This window comes from Emys orbicularis, chromosome 1 (genome assembly GCF_028017835.1).
Source record: "Emys orbicularis isolate rEmyOrb1 chromosome 1, rEmyOrb1.hap1, whole genome shotgun sequence".
In the NCBI taxonomy this organism is placed as follows: Eukaryota; Metazoa; Chordata; order Testudines; family Emydidae; genus Emys; species Emys orbicularis.
In genome coordinates, this window is record NC_088683.1 from 190217506 (window position 1) to 190234702 (window position 17197).

Below are 17197 nucleotides of genomic sequence, written 5' to 3' on the forward strand. Positions count from 1 at the left end.
TTTTTTTTTGTTTTTTTTTAAAGAGAAAAAATTTCCCCGCCAATATTTAAATTAATAATAGGCCTTGTGATAACAGAAGGTTTTAAAAAAAAAAAAGTTCAAACAAATTTGATGTGTCCCTTAATCTTAATACCTAGAGCCCCATGAATTTTTTTTTTTTTATATACTTTTTCATTTTATTTTTCAGGAATTTGTTTTGTTTTATCCATTAAAATGTTTTATTTCTCTTTATTACATTTACATTAATACCTCAGATGACTATATATAAATAAAAACAGTGTATAAATCCTAGTTTAGCTATACTACCATTGTAGTATTAATCAATGTTCCAGGGTAGTGAAAGGTTTTAGGAATTAAAAACAAGCACAGAACAGTACTCCGCATTTTCTTTTTTCATGGTTTGTGATCTGTTGCTTACAATCAGTGTATACTTTGGCGGGGGGAGGGGGGAAGTTCACAGTCTACACTAACTATAGGGTGCATGAGACACTAAATAGTGATACTGGATAAACTGGCGTTTTGGCACATGAGCACAAACAGTACGTCAGTAGCATCTAGATCCATCAAAATTGTTCTTAAGTATAACTGATACAGTTTTTGCTCAGTTTCAGGTACCATAATAACACACATTCCTTTTTGATATCTGTTAGCAGTGACACATTTTTAATAGTCTTTGATGATACTTTTATTTAGGTTGGTCATGTGGCTGTCTCCAGTGGATTACACAATAAGCTAAATGAAGCCAGTAATTTAATTGCTGCATTTTCTGATATTTGTTTGACCATCTTATCAAGTGAGTTTTGAATGGCCACTTTTTCCTGTCGGATGCTTGGTCTTCTATGTCTGGCTCCATAGCAGCAACACTATTTTCATCTGGGGCCTCTACATTGATTCTTAATAGCACAACACTTCACATGAGCATCAGTACTTTATGGTTAGCAAGAGTGCCCAAGGCTTTTTGGTTCAATCTAATTGTGTAATTAAATCTTGTATTTGTGCACAATGTGCCTTTATGAAGCTAAACTGAAACTTTACGATTGAATAGAAACTTACATCTTCCACGATCGTTAGGAGGGCTTTCATAATGGCTGGCTTCTTCAGATCAAAGAAAGCTAACAAAGCACAGAACGGAACCAGGAGTTCCACCTGGTTATTGCTTGCTGGATATATAAGAAAGAAGACAGCTCAGGGTAGTTTACTTTTAGGAATTGCAGATAGGCAGACTTCAGTGTCTTGAGAATGAAAACTCTCTCTTAAATCTTGCCACTGTTGAATTTGTCAGTTAACTGATCGACAAATCCATTTCCAACTAAATGGAGTTTGTGTGCCCAACATCTCATATGCAAAACTTCAAGAGCACTGAAACACTTTATTATATACACTGCTGAGTCACTCAGTGGCAAGCACATCAGAATGCTACATGTTGTAGCTGTTCAACATATCCATAAATGCCTGGGAACATGTGGTTGCATTGGCAGTTTCAAGAAATAAGACTGTAGCCTGGTGAATGTTTTCTGTCTCTGTAGCACCAAATGTCTTAAACAAAACTACAGAGACACATCTTCCTGCACTGTCTGACGTTTCGTCACAAATCTCAGCCAGATGCTTTCCTATGACAGCATCATAGGAAGATATTCCAGCCTCAAGCAGTCAGCACTTGGAAAGTCACTGGCTCCTAAAATAGGATAAAAGGACACTAGTTTGAAACAGTATGTTGGAAAATACTTAAAAGTCAACATCATTTCCAGTTGTCTTTATATTAGTTTAATAATTAGTTAAATGGTTTCAGGGGAAAAAAATGCTTTAAAGTTGAATCATTATGCATCGGGTGAGTTAAGTACTCTTGGACTGAAAGATGATCAAGCTTCTCTAGTGGGTGTTATTGCTAGCACACATTTGAACTGCATCGTCTGCTAATGCAGTTTTTTCTTCTTTGGCTTTCTTGGCACTTTGCAATGTTTCACCATTTGTACCTTGGCAGGTTCTTTTGCTTATATCAGTGACTGCACAATTTTTTTCTCACGTGACTCACAGATCAACAATCTGTAACGAGCCTGTCTTTTTACTCCCATTCCAGCTGACAGAAAATCTGCATATCGTGTCACTATCAGCAACATATGTCCCTTTATGCTTAAATTTTTTGCTATGTTTAATTATGACAGGTGGTTTAGGATTTTAAAACACAACATCTCTGAGGGCAAAACCTGTGAATTTCCATGAGGTGTTGAACAACTCTCGCTATAAATACATTTGCATAGGTGCAAACCTGCCTTGAGACACTCACCAACCACTGCCACAGTTAGCTGTCCCCAAATACCCTGACTAGCTCCTTTAGGGTTCCCTACTAGAAATTTACTCCATACTACAGCCCCCAAATAAGCCTCATCTCTCCATCCCAATTTAGTGGTCCCAGCCTCTATTGCTTCCTATATTTCTCCTATCTTAGGCTACGTTCTCACTACGGGGGGGGGGGGAGGAGGGGGTCGATTTAAGATACGCAAATTCAGCTATGCGAATAGCGTAGCTGAATTCAACGTATCGGAGCCGACTTTACCCCGCTGTGAGGACGGCGGCAAATCGACCTCTGCGGCTCCCCCGTCGACGGCGCTTACTCCTACCTCCACTGGTGGAGTACAAGCGTCGATTTGGGGATCGAATGTTGCGTCCTGACGAGACGCGATAATTCGATCCCCGAGAGTTCGATTTCTACCCGCCGATTCAGGCGGGTAGTGTAGACGTAGCCTTAGTGAGAGGCATCCCTCCCCAACCCTTTTTATATATTGTCCTTTGCTTGGGGAGTTGGGAAGTCCTTCAGGGAGGTTACGGTATGAGCCCTCACTGCTTTCACCCTGCAGCAATAGCTCCTGTCCTGGGGGGTTGACCCCAGCTCCCTGCTCTGGGTGTTGTGACCTGGTGCAGGGGTTTACAGTGCTGTTAAGGTGTAGCCTGACAGCCCCTCCCTGATGACAGAGGTGTGGCCACTCCAAATTTGAGTGAGTGGTGCGGACACATCTTATGCTAGGTCCCAACACATGGAGCAGGGAGTTGGGCCCTGCTCTATGAGATAGGAGCCGTTTTTATGTTTTTGTTTTGTTTTGTGTTGCCTCACGTTTGCTAAATACATGGGGCTGCCATAGAATCGTAGGACTGGAAGGGACCTCGAGAGGTCATCTAGTCCAGTCCCCTGGACTCATGGCAGGATAAGTATTATCTAGACCATCCCTGACAGGTGTTTGTCTAACTTGCTCTTAAAAATCTCCATTATGGAGATTCCACCGCCTCCCTAGGCAATTTATTCCAGTGCTTAAGCACCCTGACAGTTAGGAAGTTTTTCTTAATGTCCAACCTAAACCTCCCTTGATGTAATTTAAGCCCATTGCTGCTTCTCCTATCCTCAGAGGCTAACAAAATAATTTTTTTACCCTCCTTCTTGTAACAACTTTTTATGTACTTGAAGACTTTTATAATGTCCCCCTTTCAGTCTTCTCTTTTCCAGACTGAAAAAAACTGGGTTTGTTTAATCTTTCCTCATAGGTCATGTTTTCTAGACCTTTAATAATTTTTGTTGCTCTTCTCTGGACTTCCTCCAATTTGTCCACATCTTTCCTGAAATGTACAACCCAGAACTGGACACAATACTCCAACTGAGGCCTAATCAACATGGAGTAGAGCAGAAGAATTGCTGCTTGTGTCTTGCTTTTAACACTCCTGCTAATACATCCCAGTTTGTTCAGATCGTTTTGAATTTTAATCGTATTCTCCAAAGCACTTGCAACTGCTCCTGGCTAGCTATCGTAACACAAACTTTCACTGTATATAATACATCAACTCTGGAAATTTCAGTGTAAAAGTAGAATTAGGCAGGCCAGAATAGAATTTGAAGAGCAGCTAGCAAAAGACACAAACTAACTTTTTTTTTTTTTTGGTTTGTTAAATACATCAGAATCAGGTAGCTTGACAAATAATTAGTGGGGCCACTGAATGACTGAGGTGCTAAAGGAACACTCAAAGAAGACATGACCATTGCGGAGAAGCTAAATGAATTATTTGCATCAGTCTTCACTGCAGAGAATGTGAGGGAGATTGCCACACCTGAGCCATTTTTTTTTTTTAGGTGACACATGTGAAGAACTGTTCCAGATTGAGGTGTCAGTAGAGGTGGCTTTGAAACAGATAGTACTGTTTAATTTATCAAAGTCGCAGGACCAGATAGTATTCACCCAAGCGCTCTGAAGGAATTCAGATATGAAATTGCAGAACTACTAACTGTGGTATGTAACCTATCGCTTAAATCAGCCTCTATACCAGAGGATAGCTGTTTTTTAAAAAAGGATTCAGAGGTGATCCTGGCAGGCTGGTAAGCCTAACTTCAGTACCAGACAATTTTTTTTTTTAAACTGTAGTAAAGAACAGAATTATCTGACCCCTAAATGAACACACTATGTTGGAGAAATGTAAACATGGCTTTTGAAAAGGGAACTCCTGCCTCAGCAGTCTTTGGTCTTGGCTACACTTGCAAGTTACAGCGCTGTAAAGCCTCCCCCAGCGCTGTAACTCACTCCCCGTCCACACTGGCAGGGCACTTACAGCATTGTATCTCCCTGGGTACACCGCTGCAGGTACTCCACCTCCCGGAGAGGAATAACAGCTGCAGCGGAGTGGCTACGACTCACGGGTGTGAGTGTAAACGGCTTGCAGTGCTGCACTAATCACCTTGTCAAGTGGCCAATCCTCTCCATTGTTGTGAATGCGGAAGTGCCGGTTTCAAAGCTCCTCCCACAGAGAAAAGTAAACAGATTGCAGCTTGCTTTGAGTGAGTGAATGAATGAGCAGGGGGTCGGGAGTTCGGAACTTGCAAAATAGAGAGCTGACATGCTCCAAAAAGCACTCTCTCTCCCCCCACACTCCCTGTCACAATCCACCCCCCCCCCGTTTTGAAAAGCACGTTGCAGCCACATGAATGCTGGGATAGCTGCCCATAATGCACCGCTCCCAACACAGCTGCAAATGTTACAAGTGTGGCCACACCACTGCACTGGCAGCTGTCAGTGTGGACAGACTGCAGCGCTTTTCCCTACTCAGCTGCACGAAGACAGGTTTACCTTACAGCGCTGTACAGCTGCAAGTGTAGCCAAGGCCTTAGTATTCTTTGAGGGGGTCAACAAATGTGTGGACCAGGGTGATTCAGTGGATTAAGGCCTTGGCTACACTTGCGAGTTGCAGCGCTGTAAAGGCTCCCCCAGCGCTGTAACTCACTCCCCGTCCACACTGGCAAGGCATTTGCAGCGCTGTATCTCCGTGGTTGCAGCGCTGAATGTACTCCACCTCTCCGAGAGGAATAGCGAGTATTGCGCTGCCGCTGCAGCGCCAGTGTGGCCGCCCAATGCGCTGTGAATGGCCTCCAGAATTATTTGGCAGTATCCCACAATGCCTGTTCTAGCCACTCTGATCATCAGTTCAAACTCTACTGCCCTGGCCTCAGGTAACCAACCATGTGACCGACCCTTTAAATTCCCTGGGAATTTTAAAAATCCCCTTCCTGTTTGCTCAGCCCGGCGTGGCGTGGAGTGCTATCAGCGAATCTTTCCAGGTGACCATGCCTCCACGCGCCAAGCAAGCCCCAGCATGGAGCAATGGTGAGTTGCTGGACCTCATCAGTTTTTGGGGGGGAGGAAGCTGTACAGTCCCAGCTGCGCTCCAGCCGTAGGAATTACGATACCTTCGGGAAGGTATCAGAGGACATGATGGAAAGGGGCCATGACCAGGACGCCCTGCAGTGCAGGATTAAAGTGAAGGAGCTGCGGAGTGCCTACCGCAAAGCCCGCGACGCAAACGGCCGCTCGGGTGCTTCCCCCGCGACCTGCCGATTCTACAAAGAGCTGGATGCGATACTAGGGGTTAACCCCACCTCCACTCCGAGCACCACCATGGACACTTCAGAGCCGGTGTGGGGGGGGAGGAGGAAGAGGAGGAGGAGGAGGAAAACGGGAGTGATGGTGGTGGGCCGGATGGAGACACCCCGGAATCCCTGGACCTATTGGGATCCAGGAGCTCTTCTTGAGCCAGGAGGAAAGTAACCAGTCGCAGCGGCCAGTACTTGGTGGAGGACAAACAGAAGAGCAGGTTCCCGGTAAGCGGTTTTTTTTTTCCGGGAAGGAATTTTTTCGGTGCGGGCTCTCTGGGAGAGGAGGGTTAGGCATGCATGCCTAGATGCCGAATAGTGCATTGATGTGGTTTATCACATCGCGGTAATCGGCCTCGGTAATCTCCTTGAATGTCTCATCCAGAACGTGTGCAATGCGCTTGCGCAGGTTTATCGGGAGAGCCACCGTGGTCCTTGTCCCAGCCAGGCTAACGTGTCCACGCCACTGTGCTGCGGGGGGACCATTGCTGCACCCGGGCAAGCTGCATATGGGCCAGGGCGGAAGCCGCATTGCAGTAGAAGACCCCTCCCTTGCTTCCCAGGTCACCCTCAGCAGCGAGATATCGTCCAGGACGAACTCCTGTGGAAAATGTTGGGACAGTGTTCAGTGTAGGTGCCCCCTGAAGCTGTTGGCTCTCCCCAAGGCACAGAAACCCAGAGGACAGTGCAGCCCTGAAACAATCAGTCCCCCTTACTCACCATTTTGAGGCTCCCGTGGGATATGTGTGCTCTGTTTCGGACGGGAAAATTATGCTATTGTGTAGACCCTGTGTGTTTTCTACTCCTTAAGTGCGGGGGGGAATCATTACTCTGTCTGGTATAAACAATGCCGCCTCTGTTAAATGTTGCATTTTGCCTATACAGCTGCATCAACCTTGAGACCTCAGCCGTCCCTCTTATCGCCTGCTCAGAGACTGCAAAGACTCAGGAAGAGACCGCGAAAAAGCAAAGAAGGCATGCTGCAAGAAGTGATGCGGCAATCTATTAAAGAGAATGAGAGAGCACAGAACTGGAGGGAGAGAGAAAGCAGGATCCGCCAGGAAAACGCAGCGCACCGGCAGCAAAGCACCACGCAGCGCACCGGCGGCAAAGCACTGATAGGCTCATAAGCATCCTGGAGCGCCAAGCAGACGCTATCCAGGAGCTGGTAGCCATGCAGAAAGAGGAGCAGTACCGCAAACGCCACCCCCCCCACAGCCCTTGTCCCCAAACTCTTTCCGTTGTGCCCCACTGTCACCTCCAACTCACTTTCCCCAACTTCCGTGTTCTTCACGCCACCCGCTGCCTCCAACACCAGTATCTTCACCACCCAGCCCTGAAAACCACGCCCCTTACCCTCTGCACTCAACCCCCATCACCATGCAGTATAGCTATCCTGAAGTGCAGCACTCGCTGCACAGCACACCAGACAGGACATATGCGAATCTGTGATTGTACTGTTCCCCACTCCACCCCCTTGTTTCTTTTCAATAAATGGATTTTTTTTTCTTTTCAATAAATGGATTCTTTGGCTTTGAAAACATTCTTTATTATTGCATAAAGTAAGACTCCTTAGCCCAGGAAATAAACAGGCACTGCAAGTCTGCTTGTCTGCTTAGCAAACACTGATTCCTAAAGATTGGAACCACTGCACTTCACTCCCGTGCAGGGCACCAGATATCACTGCTGGTTTTCAGCCTCAAATTGCTCCCTCAAGGCATCCCTAATCCTTGCAGCCCCACGCTGGGCCCCTGTAATAGCCCTGCTCTCTGGCTGTGCAAATTCAGCCTCCAGGTGTTGAACCTCGGAGGTCCATGCCTGAGTGAAGCATTCACCCTTCCCTTCACAAATATTATGGAGGGCACAGCGAACGGATATAACCGCGGGGATGCTGTTTTCAGCCAAGTCTAGCTTCCCATACAGAGATCGCCAGCGGCCCTTTAAACAGTGTGACAAGACTGTCGATATAGTATGGTGGGTCCTGCGCTTTTCTTGGTGGGGGGGGGGCTAAAATACCACCCCTTACCCCTGCTCTTGGGGCACCGAGGGCCCCACTAGTGGCCCAGGAAGGTGGTAAAGGAGAGAAGTGGGGGAGGGGTCTGGGTTTGCTCCTCACTCTGAGTCCCAGCCCCTCTCAACCCCTGCAGGTTCTTACCCTCTTCCCCCTTGGGTGGGGTACCTTCAGTCCTTAAACGCTGGGGGAGGGAATGTCCCTCCCCTGCTGGGGCAGGGTCTCCCTTACTCCGGTTTTCTATTCCTCCAAGTCTCACAGCACACCTCCAAGCTCCAGTTCTCTCTCCTTCCTCCTTTTTCCTGACTGCCTGAAGCGGGGGTTTTATTAGGTTTCTAACAGGGCCCTAATTGATTACAGGTGCTCCAATTAACCTGTAGCAACCCTCCCTAGTCTACAGGGAACCACGCCTTAATTAACCTAGGGTTTATATACTTCCCTTCTACCACTTCCCACTGCTCCCTGGCCCTCCTGTATCACAACGGCCAAAGGCACACTCCACAGTCATTCGGCACCGGCTCAGCCTGTAGTTGAACCGTTCCTTGCTGCTGTCAAGGCTCCCTGTGTAGGGTTTCATGACCCACGGCATTAACGGGTAAGCGGGATCTCCAAGGATCACAATGGGCATTTCAACTTCCCTTACCGTGATCTTCCACTCTGGGAAAAAAGTCCCGGCCTGCATCTTCCTGAACAGCCAAGTGTTCTGAAAGATGCGTGCGTCATGCACCTTTCCGGGCCAGCCTGTGATAATGTCAATGAAACGCCCACGGTGATCCACAAGCGCCTGGAGAACCATAGAGAAATACCCCTTCCGATTAACGTACTCGGATCCTAGGTGGGGTGGTGCCAGAATAGGAATGTGCGTCCCATCTATCGCCCCTCCACAGTTAAGGAACCCCATTTGTGCAAAGCCATCCACTATTTCCTGCACGTTACCCAGAGTCACGGTTCTTCTGAGTAGGATGCTATTAATGGCCTTGCAAACTTGCATCAACACAATTCCAACGGTCGACTTTCCCACTCCAAACTGGTTTGCGACCGACTGGTAGCTGTCTGGAGTTGCCAGCTTCCAGACTGCAATAGCCACCCGCTTCTCCACTGGCAGGGCAGCTCTCAATCTCGTGTCCTTGCGCCGCAGGGTGGGGGCGAGCTCCTCACACAGTCCCATGAAAGTGGCTTTTCTCATCCGAAAGTTCTGCAGCCAGTGCTCGTCATCCCAGACTTCCATGACGATGTGATCCCACCACTCGGTGCTTGTTTCCCGAGCCCAAAAGCTGTGTTCCATGGTGCTGAGCATGTCCGTGAATGCCACAAGCAATTTCGTGTCGTACGCGTTACGCGGCTCGATAGCATCGTCGGACTCCTCACGCTCTCTCTCACTGTCACTTTGGATCTTAAGGAATAGTTCGACAGCCAAACGTGATGTGCTGGCGAGACTTGTCAGCATACGCCTCAGCAGTTCAGACTCCATTTCCCGCAGACAGATCGCACTGCACAGAAACCGTTGAAAGATGGCGCCAAAGGTGGACGGAAACGAAGGGATTTCTGGGATGCGAAGCGATGCATTACGGGGCATTGGGACAGGACCCAGAATCCCACGCCTCCTTCCCACAACCCACGGCGCCAGAATGGGAAAAGGTGCTCTTTGGGATAGCTGCCCGTAATGCACCGCTCCCAATAGCGCTGCAATTGCCGCAAATGTGGCCACAACAGTGTGCTGGGCAGCTGTCAGTGTGGACAGACTGCAGCGCTTTCCCTACTCAACTGCACGAAGTCAGGTTTAACTCACAGCGCTGTACATCTGCAAGTGTAGCCAAGGCCATAGTGTACTTGAACTTTCAGAAAGCCTTTGACAAGGTCCCTCACCAAAGGCTCTTAAGCAAAGTAAGCATTCATGGGATAAGAGAGAAGGTTCTCTTGTGAATCAGCAACTGATTAAAAGATAAGAAACAAAGGGCAGGAATAAATGGTCAATTATCACATTGGAGCAAGATAAATAGCAGGCCCCCCAAAGATCTGTACTGGGACCAGTGCTGTTCAACATATTCATAAATGATCTGGAAAAAAAAGAGCTTATCAGTGAGGTGGCAAAGTTTGCAGATGGTATAAAACTACTCAAGATAGTTAATTCCAAAGCTGACTGTGAAGAGTTACAAAGGGATCTCCCAAAACTGGGTGACTAGGCAACAAAGAGGCAGATAAAATTTCAATCTTGATAAATGCAAAGCAATGCAGAGTAGAAAACTTAATCCCAAGTATCTGGGCAAAATGACGGGGTCTAAACCAGCTATTATCACTCAGATTTTGGAGTCGTCATGGATTGTTCTCAGTATGCAGTGGCAGTGTTCGTTAGCTTTTTTTTTTTTTTTTTTTTTTTTAAGGAACCATTAGGAAAGGGATAGCTAATAAGACATAATAATCATAATGCCACTATACAATTCTGGTCGCCCTGTCTCAAAAAAAGATGTATGAGAATTGGAAAAAGTACAGAGAAGGGCAACAAAAATGATTAAGGGAATGGAACAGCTTCCATATGAGGAGAGATTAAAAAGACTGGGACTGTACAATTTAGAAAAGAGATGACTAAGGGAATATGATAGAGGTCTGTAAAATCCTGAATGGTGTGGAGAAAGTGAATAAGGAAGCTTTATTTACCCCTTCACATAACATACAAACCATGGGTCACCCAAATGAAATGAATAGGCAGCAAGTTTTAAACAAACAAAAGGAAGTATTTCTTCTCACAGTGCAGTCAACCTGTGGAACTCTTTGCCAAGGGATGTGAAGGCCAAAATAATAACAGGGTTCAAAAAAGAATTAGACAAGTTGATGGAAGATAGGTCCATCAATGGCTATTAGCCAAGATGGTCAGGGACGCAACCCCCGCTCTGGGTGTCCCTAGGTCTCTGACTGCCAAAAGTGGGACTGGACAATAGGGGATGAATCACTCAAAAATTGCAGTGTTCTGTCAATTCCATCTGAAGCATCTGGCACCAGCCACTGTTGGAAGACAGCATCCTAGGCTAGATGGACCATTGGTCAGACCCAGTATAGGTATTCTTATGTTCTTATACTGAACAACTGGCCTTCTATCTCCGCTTATTTGGGCATGAAATCGTGCCTTTCAGTGTAGTTGTTACTTTGGGTATTCAGTAGTTTAGAATTATCTATCCAAATGGTGTTTGATTTCCTGGATATAGCTAGTTACAAAGATGAGATAATGATATGTACACCCTTGTATCAATGTGCGTACTGCATGTACAGATTTGTACTGCATGAATGAAATACTTGGATGGGTTTTATAATGTGTCTACATCTTGTGAAATTTTAAAAACAAACTCTACTAAAAAGTTAACTTGAAAAGGGAACATTTAACCGTATCCCCAATATTTATTGTTACAGAAGTATTTTGGAATTACTTGGCAAGACACTCACTGTTCGTGTATTGTTACATTTTGAAAATGACTGCATTTAATTTTCATTAATAGGAAGTGCATTTTTTTTCAAACCCTATACTTTACTAGACCTTTTCTTACACGTATAATCACTGTTTTGATTCCAGGATGTGGTCAACAACATTAGGAAGAAAAAATGTCTTGCAAATGCCAGTAAATATTTCCTTCCTTTTCCCTCTCCCAGATCAGAAATGTAATTTGTTAGTTTAGAGCAGTGGCCGATAATTTTAAAGTTTTGTTGTGATGATTTAGTGAAACTTCAAGAGCTATTATGATCCCTGTTTTTCACACTGTCAGAATTAAGGTATACTTTTTTGGGATGAGTGGAGAAAAAAAACTGTTTTGTCTTTTATTTTGAAAGCTATGAAAAAACACATTTTAAAATGTACATGTTTGTGCTATCATGAAACTAAAAATACTACATTTTTAAAAGTTACTTCATGAGTGTAGCCATACTTGAGGGAAGGTTAAGCCATGTTTTCTTTAACTTAGTTATTAATACTTGTTTTCGTTAGCTTTTTTTAGATTATCAGATCATATTGGCAGATATAAAGTGCACCAGATGTTTGCATGTTATGATGTTTGTTGCTAGAAGGGGAATTGATATTGTTAGTTTAAGAGCCAGAGTAAAACTTAGAAGGGAAAATGGGAGAGACTGCTGATTTCAGATGCTTTGTCTTATTCCACAGGAATGCTTTTTTTTTTTTTTTTTAACTAGGGGGAAAAAACCCCCATATAGCTGCGTTTATCAGTGCATTGGTGCAAAAATAAAATAAAATTAAAATAAATTCCACACTTGGAGAAAAATAGTGAGGTGAATTTCTGAGCTCTGACCATTCAAATGGTTAGGATTTAAAACTTGTTGCATATGCAAAGTAAATTCTTGAGGGATGAGTGCATTTGTGATGTCTGAAGAAATTATTTACGAAATGAAGTTATTTAGTTAAAATTACTTTCTGAGCATGTTCAATTGACTGTTTTCCTTACATACTTTAAAGCCCCAGTCATGCAATTGGCTCTATACAGGAGGACCATGGCAGCCTTATGGAGCCCCTTTGAAGCCAGTGAGGCTTAATACAGGTGCAAAGGTCTGCTCACATGGATCCAGTTGCAGGATTGGCAGGGAGGACGGTTACAGTGAACACACACAGTAGATAATTGGGTCTCCAAAGCTAATGTTTAGGTTATCATTGCTGATACCATTTGCAGCTACCCAGCCAGTCATTCCCTCTGTTACATAACCTACTTACTCCTCAGCACCTTAAAAGCAGTATAGGAAGGGCCACCAACGGGAGTTGTGGTTTTCTGTCAGGCGCCAGTGGATGCAATCTGAAATTTCACACATGCTTCCTGGCTTTCTGGAGTGCACAGCCTGAGAGCAGGAAAATGCGTAAAGGAATGTGCAATCTGTCTTTGTGCATAAAAATATTCTTTTGTATCTCTAAAAGAAATACAGATAAATACACACAACTTTTTACTGATGTATTAAGGGTAAGAATTAAGGTGCATAAATCATAGGGGAAACTAAAATACATGATGCCCCATGCTAACTCTCCTACCTTCTGGATATGTACACAATATATATCTTTCTGTAATTTACAAGGGTACACTATTTTTAGGCCAAATTAAAGTAACAGAATTATTTTGTCATTATGTAGACATTATTCTGACCATTTATTTATTTGTTTACAGCACCAGCAAACATTTTTGAATCAGCTGAGGGAGATCACTGGTATCAATGACATCCAAGTACTGCAACAGGCCTTGAAGGTATGGTGGATTTTTAATGAATATCTAACTGACGGGAAGCAGAATGTGCACATACTGTGAGTTAACCTCCTGTGATGTCACCGTCTAGCTCTACTAAGGATCTTAACAACAAGACCTGATATTCCTTATGTGAAAAATAAGTTGGGGGGAAAAAAAAAAAAAAGAGGGTGGTCAGGCAGAGGGGGTAGTGCTTGGATGTTGCATTTATCTATCTATCTATCAATCAATCAGAAAAGAGCATTAAAGGTAGCATACTGATGCTTTCCTATGGCATTTCCCTTTTAGTGGAACAATGGCACAATACCTATTAACGGCTTCTTACATAATTTGAAAGCACAAAATTGATATCTGGTTAGATATTAATATCAATTGATGTGGTAGGTGGGTTGTGTTTAAAAAGAAGGAAAATATTCTCTAGCCATTTCTCATATCACTAACTTCTCTGCTATTTTACGATGCACACAAAAACAAAAAAATCCTGAGAGGATTGATTGATTTCCCCCTGGTGTTTTTTACCTTAGAAATATCAGGAGTATGAAGTGTGGTCTTCCCTGGTTATGTGTTGGAGGACCTGTTAGTTATCTGGGCAGGTTTTCAGGGAATGAATCTTTAAACAAAATATTCATTCAACCAAAATGTTAATTAGGCACTGAAGTTGAAGACAACAAAAACTGAAGCATCTCAGGCCTCATCCGCACAGTTTGTGCACAGTCTAACTGTTGGTTAAGGGTGTTTTAGGTGGTGGCTTTTTTTTGTTTAAGCTATGTAATTAGTTACTCTACTGTCCCACTGTAGAGTCAAAACAGTTATAACCCTTATAATTTATATATTGTATTCCCCTTTCCATACTGGAACAGCTGTACTGATATAAGATACCTTTATGCTAATATAACTGCATCCTCAGGGTGGGTTAAATGCATTGGTTTAGTTAAAGCAGTACAACTTTTCTAAGGTAGACAAGACCCTTCAGCAGATTGAATAAGGATCTCTTCCTGTCTTAATTTGTCCTCATTTGCTCTCTTGACTCTTGTGATAACATAATTTCACTAGTTCTTCAGTTGTCATAAATTCTTGCAGAGCAAACAAGACCTGAGAGGGAGAGGCATGGCAGGAGTATAAACCTCCACACTTTTCTTTCCCATAAAACTAAATAAAATTCCCCTCCCCTCAAGCTTACTTTTCAATCCATTATACAAAAACACACACACAATCTTTTCCCTCCTTCCCCAAGAAAAAAACAAAAGAAGAAAGAAGTGTGTGTGGGGGGCTGTATTTTTAACATCTGTATGTGTATGTCTGTTACTCCTGGTTAAATTTAGACTAGAGGAAATGTCAACAACCGAATACCCGAAGCCTTAAAAATAAAAGGCCAGATCCTCAGGTAGCATAATTTGGCTTAGTTCTATTGAAGTCAATGAAGATGTGCCAAATTACACTAGATGAGAGTGCCACCTGAAATTTATAATTTACAGTGCGTTTTTAACTAATTTCTCCTTTGATGGGTACAACTCTAATGAAGAGTAATTACAGAAGAAAGCTGTTGAATGCTCTGTCTTATAATTGGAAGTAGACATTATGCCCACAACATTATTTGATTAGAAACTAGCCAAGTATATAAAATAAGAGTTTGAAGAGTTAAAATGGTTTTAGGTTGTGGCTTTCTAACCAGAATTTAACATGGAAAAAATGAAGTGCAGTTGGTTGTATGACAGTTGAAGTTGATCATAACAAACTCATTCTGGCCTACCATTTAAATTAAAAAAAAAAGTGAAGTCTCTTTTTCTGTTGACATTTAAAGGACAGCAATGGGAACTTGGAATTAGCGGTGACTTTCCTTACTGCAAAGAATGCCAAGGTTCCTCAGCAGGAGGAAGCAACTTACTATCAAACAGCCCTTCCTGGCAATGACAGATACATCAGTGTGGGCAGCCAGGCAGACACAAGTAGGTATTTCTTTCTCTGTATAAACTATTTTAAAAGCAAAGAAACTAAGAACTTGGCTGTAAGAGATTTACCATCAGTTCTGCTTGTAAATTCCCTAACTTCACATTTCCTAGGTTTTCAGTTGCTCGTTTCTTTCAGCATAAATTTTACTTTCTTCAGCTACCTCTCGATTTTTTTTTTGTGTGTGTTCATTTTTGCTATTAGTTAGAAATTGAACTGGACCTACAACATATTTTTGCCCATTGTGGGGTTCCTGGTTGGGGCATGCCAGTTCAAGAAGGGTAAGTAGCTTTAAAGAGAGGCAAAAGTCCACAAACATAGGAGTACTTCAAAACCTGAATAAAAATAAATATTAAAGCCAGAAATACAATGTTATAGAAGTAACATTACCACATATGCATTTTAAGGACCTTATATTGATAGTCAGTGGTGTCCATGAGCTAAACTGATAACAGCAGGTGTTCAGCATGCTTTCTGCCTCTCAGGATTAACTCCCAAGTTTAAGAAGTTGGCAGTTGTCCCATGAAAAAGAGAAACCATTAAAAATGGTTAAGATTGTTTCATATGGGAGGCATTATTTTCTGATTATTCCTTTATTGTGTTGACCTTTTTCTTATGTTAAGAGTGTACAGTATTTTTTTCAGTCCTGGAGAGGACACTCATCTTGGCCCCATATAAATGCTTTATGTTCACATGTTTCAGCATTTGTTACCTAAAGTAGAAATTATTCTCTAAAGAGATAAGAGAAATAACGTGGAAGAAACAGTGTATTGAAGGGTGTGTACAATGGATTTGAGTTCTATAGTAACTTCTGAATTTTCTGTTAATATTGTTTGTGTTTCTAATCTCTTTTAAACACAAACCTAACATCAAATTTTTAAAGTTCTTTCCACCAGACCCCCAAGCGGTGCAAATCTGCATGCCTTCATTGAAGTCAATGAAATTCTGCTGTAAAAGAGCATGGGCTCTTGCTCTTAGTTTTTATTTCAGGAGGTGGTGGTAACATAAGTAAAGACATTTTTTTCAGGGTTAGGGTTTCATATTATTTTAAGCAGACATTATCCATTATAAAATCTAGTTTTGCCTCCAACTACTTGGAGTTGAAAGAGTAGATTTGTATCATTTTAAAGCTTGCTTATGTTTTGGAATAGCTGAGCTAGTTCAGGTTTTCAGCAGTACAGCATAGAAAAGTGTTAACCTTCTGTGTTTCTGGTATCCCTTCATAAAATTTATCAGGTACATTATGGAAAATTAGAATTTCCCAAGAATAAATTTAAAATCAAAACATGTAACTAAAGTAATTTAGGTCTGGGTAAAGTCAGAAAAGCTTCTGTACCAAAATGGTGTGTACTTAACATATCAGCTTCCTCTGTGGATCCAGAATCACATCTGCATACTTTTCTGAGATACAGGAGTTTGCTACTGCAATATTTACGGCTATTATTCCAGAGTAAGTACAGATATGGGATAACGAGTTGGATTCTGTTGTCGCTTATGTTTCATTAACTACTCTATTGATGAAAAAAGTCCAGTTGCAGAGTCACATTCTGCCCTCACTTATACCCCATGTAACCTTACTGGAGACAAGAGGGTTGTATAGGATGTAACAGAGGGTATAATCTGGCCCACAGAATGCACGAAATAGAGCACATGGTGACTTTGAAATCCATGCTTCATTTGCAGCACTGGTCATTAGAAAAAATAAATCTTTATGGCTCTGAAAGTGATTAAATATTGAAAGATAATCAAGAAAGTAGCAACCATTGTGGAGTAAAAACACTGACATTTTGGAGACTGACATCCCTTATGTTATCTGCTGCTGACTGTTCAAGTTCATTGGCATCAAAGCTAGAGAGCCCTTAATTCCTTGCAGGCTAGCTTTAGGTTACAAAATTAATGTATTTGGGAGTCTCATCCTAGTTTATTTCTGTACATGAGAAAACCACTGAATTTTGGCTGTCTCTGATGAAGAGAAATCCCTGACTGGGATAACAGAACTTTAGCATATCAGAAGAGAGGAGACTTTGCAGAACTTTGGGAAACTTTGTAAGTTACACTATTCTCTGCTCAATCCATTCTCTGCTGATAAGTACCTTTATCGCATCCACTACATTT

The 17197-nt window shown here is 42.9% G+C and overlaps 1 protein-coding gene across 1 annotated transcript in view; it reads left to right on the forward strand.

The window, feature by feature from the left end:
• The window catches only part of USP25 (ubiquitin specific peptidase 25), a 143783-nt gene that overhangs the window by 23381 nt on the left and 103205 nt on the right, over positions 1-17197 (forward strand). The window contains exons 2-3 of the mRNA XM_065417106.1: positions 13061-13138; positions 14937-15081. Of these exons, the coding sequence (XP_065273178.1) occupies positions 13061-13138; positions 14937-15081 (223 nt within the window). The remainder of the gene's footprint in view (positions 1-13060; positions 13139-14936; positions 15082-17197) is intronic.